The sequence below is a fragment of the Arachis duranensis genome, chromosome 10, assembly GCF_000817695.3.
Source record: "Arachis duranensis cultivar V14167 chromosome 10, aradu.V14167.gnm2.J7QH, whole genome shotgun sequence".
NCBI classification, from domain to species: domain Eukaryota; kingdom Viridiplantae; phylum Streptophyta; class Magnoliopsida; order Fabales; family Fabaceae; genus Arachis; species Arachis duranensis.
In genome coordinates this window covers 94,562,939-94,569,613 of record NC_029781.3, presented here as the reverse complement: position 1 = coordinate 94,569,613, position 6,675 = coordinate 94,562,939, and the positions used below count along the sequence as shown (strand labels likewise).

Sequence of the window (6,675 nt, the reverse complement as noted above, 5' to 3'; positions counted from 1 at the left end):
TTATTAGCATTACGTTCTTACTAGATCTATTTATTAAATCAATTACTAGTAACATTATTTTTATTAGTCATGGTCCACTTTTTATTCTTTACATTACATTCATCTTAATGATAATATTGCTCTCAAATTACAATTCTTAACAAGTATTTTGAGAAATTTATCTTCAAAACGTTTACAATTTGAACGTTTCACTTACTGAGATTGAATTAACTGAAAACGATCAAAATTAATTTGCACAAATATAATCTAATTTCTAACAAGTTGAAAATAAAAATATTTTTTGTTCTTAATGCTATGACTGTCAGAAATAATATCAACCACTTGTAAATTTATTTCTTTATTTAATAATTACATGGTAATATATAAGTACACAAGAGTCCACACAAATTTTACATTCATGAGTAATAACTTTGCACCTGGCTACTAGTTTCCTTTTTCACCATGTATGACATAGTGGCGTTCTTGTTTTGTGCTTGCATTATTATTGTCTAACTTTGCACATGTACACTTGCCATTAATACACGCAGGAAATAGTGGAAAACAAACATTTATTAGAAAATTGCAACCACCAGGGCAATCCTGTTGAGGCACCACATTTGTTGGTGTTTTTGGGAGACCAAATCCTACAAAAGAAAAAAATATTTAAAAATGAAAAATAAAAAAGATACTCATAATATATAATTATATTTGGAACATCATGTTAGAAAATTTAAAATGTTTCACAAACACATAGAGGATGGAAAAAAATGGATGTGTCTGTAACTCTGGATTAGCTTTTAAAACGTTTTTCCATTTTTTTATTGAAGATTTTTTATTAAAAAATAATTTTATTTAAAAAACGATTTTTTAAATAAATATATGATTAGAAAACTCTTATATATTTTATAAAATTGATCCACATGTTAGTTTAAGTAAAAGTATCTTATTTATTATCGTTTTAGAGAGAGAAAAAAAATTACAAACACTTTACATCAACTAAAATTAATTGAGTTGATTTAAAGATGTAATGTTATATTAGGAGTAGATGATAGATAAATTTTTTAATTTTTATTTAAAAATAAATAAAATCCCTCATCAAAATTAATTATAAATAGGTTCATGACTTTTGTAAATAGAGGGAGTAAATATAGGTCCATTTGTAGAGAGAATTATATATCTTCTATTTACAAGATCACAAATTTATTTATATTTTAATTTTTTAAAGAATTTATTTATTTTTGTGATAAAAAATAAAAAATTCATTGTCGTTTTTTCTCCTCACTAGACTCATTTCTTGGCCTCAAAAAGATGAAAAAGAAAATACCATTGGTGGCTACTAAAGCGAGAAGGATCATTACAAATGATATCTTAGTTGCAATCTTCATCATGTTTCCTAATTTTTTGGATTAAAAAATAAAGACTAGGTTGAAGTCACAAACAAAATATTTTGTGTTTTGATGGCTTCTATGAAGGCCTTTTGATGTAAATTTATAGAGTTGGATGAATGTCAAAAGATAGTAATAAATTATAATATATTATACATAAAATATTTGATTTTAAATTTGTTTTAATTATATTCTATTCATGGTTTAACAACTATCAAAATTGAGTATGTTCTCTCATTATTCATAATAATAATAATAATAATAATAATAATAATAATAATAATAATAATAATAATAATAATAATAATATAGATTGGATTTATCTGTAATACTCTTTATAAGAGAATATATTTGATAAAATATCTTTTGGTCAAATTTAAATCTAAGTCTTAGTTAATCTAGAGAATAGTCAATCATCTAATTAATGTTGACAAAATAAAATCATATTATTTCCAAACTAATAATTTTACTTAAATAGTTGAATTTTTTTTTTTGGAAAAAAGGAATAAAGATAAAATTTAAACTCTATCATAATCTAACTAGTAAATTTAAATTATTACTAAAATTTAATTATATTTTATTAGTAGGTTGAGAATCTTTTAACTTTAATCGTAGTCACACTCTAATGTTTTTCACCGATCTTATTCAGCCCTACTTGCAACAAAATAAAATTTTTCAATTAAACATAATATGTAATCATTCCATATTTCATACATATTAATAAAATAAAATATACAAATTTAAGTCCATATTAAAATTAAAAGCAACAAAATATAATGAAATTTATGTTAAAATTACAAAAGAGAGAGAATGTGAGTTTAATCTCTATCAACTTCATTATATACGTATAATATTTTTTAACAATATATTTTAATTTATGTTTAATTACTCTTGTGGTCCCTATAGTTTAGTAAAATTTTTAATTAGGTCCTTATACTTTTTTCTCTTTTAATTGAGTCCTCACACCAATTTTTTTTAATTGGATTCCTATACTTTTTTCTCCTTTTAATTGGATATCTGCACCAATTTTTTTTAATTGGGTCTCTATATAGTTAAGTCAATTACTGTAAAAAAATCTAATTAAAAAAAATTGGTGTAGGGACCTAATTAAAAAAAAGTATAGGGACCTAATTGAAAATTTCACAAAACTATATGGACCAACAAAATAATTAAACCTTTAATTTATTACGAGTGCGAATAGGTCGGCTAAGGTTCCTAACCCTATCCCCAGTTTAACCCACTACGCTCTCAATTCTACCAGAACAAGTTAGATCGGATTGAGTACTCGTTTATAGAGTTAATATTGCCAAACCTATGCCAAAAGGGCCAAGATGGATTTGATAATAATATAAGACACTACAAGGTTTTTGCTTATTTGTGGCAATTTTTTTTTATTTGTGGAGGTTTATAACCCACCAAATAGTTTGTGGGGGTTTCTAAAACACCCAAAATTTAAGGTGCTAGGAGGTCTTTTGTGGGGTAGTTTTTAAGAACCTCCACAATCGGTGTGCGAGGGTTTAGGGTTTAGGGTTTAGGGTTTATATTAGACTTTTGTGATAATTTTAAATCACTTTTGTGGCAGTTTAAAACCTCCATAAATTGATTTTTTAATTTAACAAAAATTAATTATTTTGTGAAATTTTCAAACCTCCACAAAGTCTGTAATTATTTATTTATTTTCAATTTCAAATAATTCATTAATCTCATCTCATTTACATACTCTCAAATTAGAAATTTATTTTTTAATATCAAAATTAAAAACTAAATCTTTTATAATACAATTCCTCAATATAAGACAAAACTATATATATAAAAAAATTCTTAATGTCAATAGTTCCAAACATAATTACATATGGTATTGTTCTACATAAGTATTACTGTTTTTCTTTAAAAAGTAAAATAAAATAACAACTTCAATATTTTAATATCATCTAATTACGTAAAAATCTCAAATATACAATCCAGATCCAGAAATAAAAATACATTCTATGAACTACACAACCTTAAGAACATGCCGGAGATTCTAAACCTATAAAGCACTTTGCCAAATAAACTACCAGTATTTCAGCCTCCTTAATGTCCCAAGCTTCATCAGCATTGAACAAGACAAATAACATTCACCACTCAAATTGAGAATAAGAAATTTTCAAGAAATGTGAGAAACATGTATTGATAAGACATTTAGAGGCTCCAGTTTGGAGTGAATTAAATGAAGATAATGTAGTAGGAGACAAACTATAGGGGAAATTATAAAGAGATTTCAAATTAAAAAAATGGTATAAACATGGATATGATCCATAATATTCATTTGATCTATGTAATCAAAAAACAACCCACTATGTGGGACTAGGCTGCTAGTGCTGGCTAGTGTTTCTCTTGCCCTTTTTTTGGTTGAAATATGATAACTGAAATGTCACTCCCATCATGCTTCAAAATTAATAATGTTCTCTATGTCAAAGTAAAATAGTCCACTCACATGGCCACTCTGATCCACACAAATACATCCACAACCCAAAAACTAAAAACATATTAATTAATTATTAGAATGGCAAGCAAATATTCCTCAAACAAATCAAAGGCAAATACCTTTCTTTACATTGTATCCTGATTGTCTCAAAAATAGAATCATCTTTGACTCAATCTCATCATACCTAGAAGCGCACCAGCAACAAGGAATCCCATTAATATCAGATAGAAAGGTGAATCAAGGCATAAAGCACACACACGAGAGAGAGAGAGAGCACCTTTCTTTTGCCCGATTCACAATTGGATCATCCATTTTATTTACAACAACAAGCAGCTTAGTCACACCCAATATTTTTGCAAGTTGGACATGCTCACGAGTTTGTCCACCTCTCTCATATCCAGTTTCAAATTCTCCCTTTCAAGCAGAAATTACCTAATTATTGAGAGAGTCACAGAAGGGCACATATAAATATATACCCGTTAAGAAGCATCTGATAAAAGATCAAGAAACAAAATGTGGCATTATAGATCAACTAACCAACACTCCAACATCGGCTTGAGATGCACCACTAATCATGTTAGGAACATAGATTTTGTGACCCTGCAATAACAATGGAACTTAAGATATATCTTCCAACAAAACCAGTTTTTTTTTTTTTTAAAATGACCATATAATTATAAAGATATAAGAACACTGAAAATAGATCTAAGGATAATTTTTCAACAATATAGATACTCACAGGTGCATCCAAAATTGTAAACTGTGTTGACTCTGTCTCAAAATGAGCTCTTCCAACTTCAACTATTTTTTCCTGCAATTATTACAAATTTACAACTTTACCCTGATTATGAGTTCTAAACTAACCAAAAAAATGAAAAGGAAAAAACCAAATAAATTATAAAATTAATCATACCTTCACTCTCTCCTCCTCATTTATGTCCATTATATAAGCCATCTACCTACCAAACAAGTTCCAAATTATTAATTCAATGTAGATTAAAGACACAACATGAACACCCAAAAAACCCTTACAATTATATGGCTTTAAGTGTCCATGATTCAACTAAAGACATATAGTTAGAAACACTAAAAACAAAATAATTGTGAAGGTTCACATGCGAAATTTTGAAAAGTAAAAGAATCTCTCATGTAACAAACAACTAACAAGTGTATAACAAAAAACATACTTGAGAAAATACACAAATCAGCATTGTTGTTGGTATTTTTAGATGCTGCTGGTGCTGGAAGTTGAAGTGAATGAGAAGCATTGTTGTTATCCCTCTCATCTACAAACTTCAATGGATTTTTTATGCGTTTGCCTCTTGGCATGACTGCATATCAACAAACACAAAATTGTTAAGCACACAAAAGATAATTAGACATTATATTAATAATTAAACATAAAATTGTCAAGCACATAACAAATAAAAAGCTTAAAATCATTCAAGAATATCTCTTGCCAAGTTAGTAGCTACATTATCTTCAATAGCATCGCTATCTAATAATACACAACAATACTCCATCCTTTATTTACCATATCATCAGTATAATACACCATTTGTGCGTGAGATACTTCATATAAGGTTCTATTCCTAATAAAATAAAAATAAAGTTTTGTTAAATTCAAGCTGTATTTCCCAATACACAAGTTGTATGTACCGTAACACCAAGACAAATCATAATTAATATACAAGTTGTATTTCCCAATCGTAGACTATAGCATGCTCTCCTTAATAAAGGGAAGAACATAATTGTAAGCAGGAAAAATCAAAATCAGCTGTTAGAATCTTACCAAACATAAAACATTAGAATATAGAAGTTTGACGAGCAATACCTTGCCAGAAGGAGATTCAGTGAGATATCTACACAAAAGAGGAAGTTCTCGTTGAAATTGGCTTTCAAATGTTGCAGGTGCATTACACAGGATATATCAATGACCATAGTCATCGACTGGATATGACCTTCTAGATGCATATATCTTCACATAGTAATTTTTAAAGGACAAATATAGTACATTTCTGTTTTTTCTTTTGCTGTCAGGCAGGGCTATTGGGAATGGGGGGTACCAACCAAAAGCAAGGAACCTGAAAACAGGCATTGCATTACAATTTCAGGAAGTTTAACAATACACAAGAGGATTAGGAGCCAATTTTTGGATGTCAATGTGACCTGTGGCAAAAGTCCGCTCATGTATATCTGAATCAAAATAATAAGTAAATTTAACGCAAATATAAAATGATATAAACCCATTAGCAAGGGCAAATTGAATCTCTTTATGAATCTGACACATTCATCATGACCTGTAAAGAAGCATCAAAAGTTTATCTTTTAATCAAGCTAAGCCATCAAATAATTGAAAAGGATACTAGTAGTTGTACAGATGAACCAACACACAACCCAACAATAACATAGAGCAATGACACTTTCAATAGAAAAGAAAATTTACTGGGAGATATGCACCATCAATAGAGAGATTGAAGCAGCCCAGACGATCTCCAGAAAGTGAATCAGCTCCACACTGGAGAACTATTGCACCAGGTTGATATGTTTCCACTACGTTAGAGATGATTTATAGCATAAAAATTTTCAAAGTTTCAGATTAAACGTAATCAAGTAAGAAATAATGCACAGAGACAGAGTGAGAGGGAGTTGGACTTAGAGTCTTGAAAAGTCGAGTAAAGCTAGGGTCATCTATGGCATAATACTTGCCTTCTTGTTCTCCTATTTCCTTCAATACAGTAATATCAGTTCCAATCATTCAAAAATAGAGCTTTAGAATGTTTAAAATAATAACAACATTCAATTTCAGCGAATATACAGCTAGCAACATTCCCCTGTCAAGTG

The 6,675-nt window shown here is 28.6% G+C and overlaps 1 protein-coding gene across 4 annotated transcripts; it reads right to left on the bottom strand.

The window, feature by feature from the left end:
* Positions 1-3,383: 3,383 nt before the first annotated feature.
* Positions 3,384-5,693, bottom strand: LOC107470882 (uncharacterized). 4 transcript variants are annotated; one of them, XR_008003770.1, is made up of 7 exons: positions 5,666-5,693; positions 5,019-5,162; positions 4,745-4,790; positions 4,571-4,642; positions 4,369-4,431; positions 4,109-4,263; positions 3,384-4,015 (listed from the first exon to the last, which is right to left on the bottom strand). XR_008003770.1 is itself a non-coding variant. In XM_052255107.1 (7 exons), the coding sequence occupies exons 2-6, from the start codon at positions 5,115-5,117 to the stop codon at positions 4,249-4,251; spliced, it is 291 nt and encodes a 96-aa protein (XP_052111067.1). In that variant the 5' UTR covers positions 5,118-5,162; positions 5,624-5,693; the 3' UTR covers positions 3,384-4,015; positions 4,109-4,248. The 4 variants fall into 4 exon arrangements, 2 of the variants coding, with proteins under 2 accessions (XP_052111067.1, XP_020988115.1); XM_052255107.1 differs by having other exon boundaries at positions 4,745-4,786; positions 5,624-5,693; XM_021132456.2 differs by having other exon boundaries at positions 4,745-4,786.
* Between the last annotated feature and the right edge of the window lie 982 nt (positions 5,694-6,675).

What these genes read in the sequence shown, in the direction of transcription:
- LOC107470882 (XM_052255107.1), bottom strand. Translation starts at nt 5,117, where the DNA reads ATGAGAGGGATAACAACAATGCTTCTCATTCACTTCAACTTCCAGCAC. An exon ending in TGATTTGTGTATTTTCTCAA is followed by an intron (nt 4,787 to 5,018) that starts GTATGTTTTTTG and finishes TTTGGTAGGTAG; the next exon opens with ATGGCTTATATAATGGACAT. An exon ending in ATGAGGAGGAGAGAGTGAAG is followed by an intron (nt 4,643 to 4,744) that starts GTATGATTAATT and finishes TAATAATTGCAG; the next exon opens with GAAAAAATAGTTGAAGTTGG.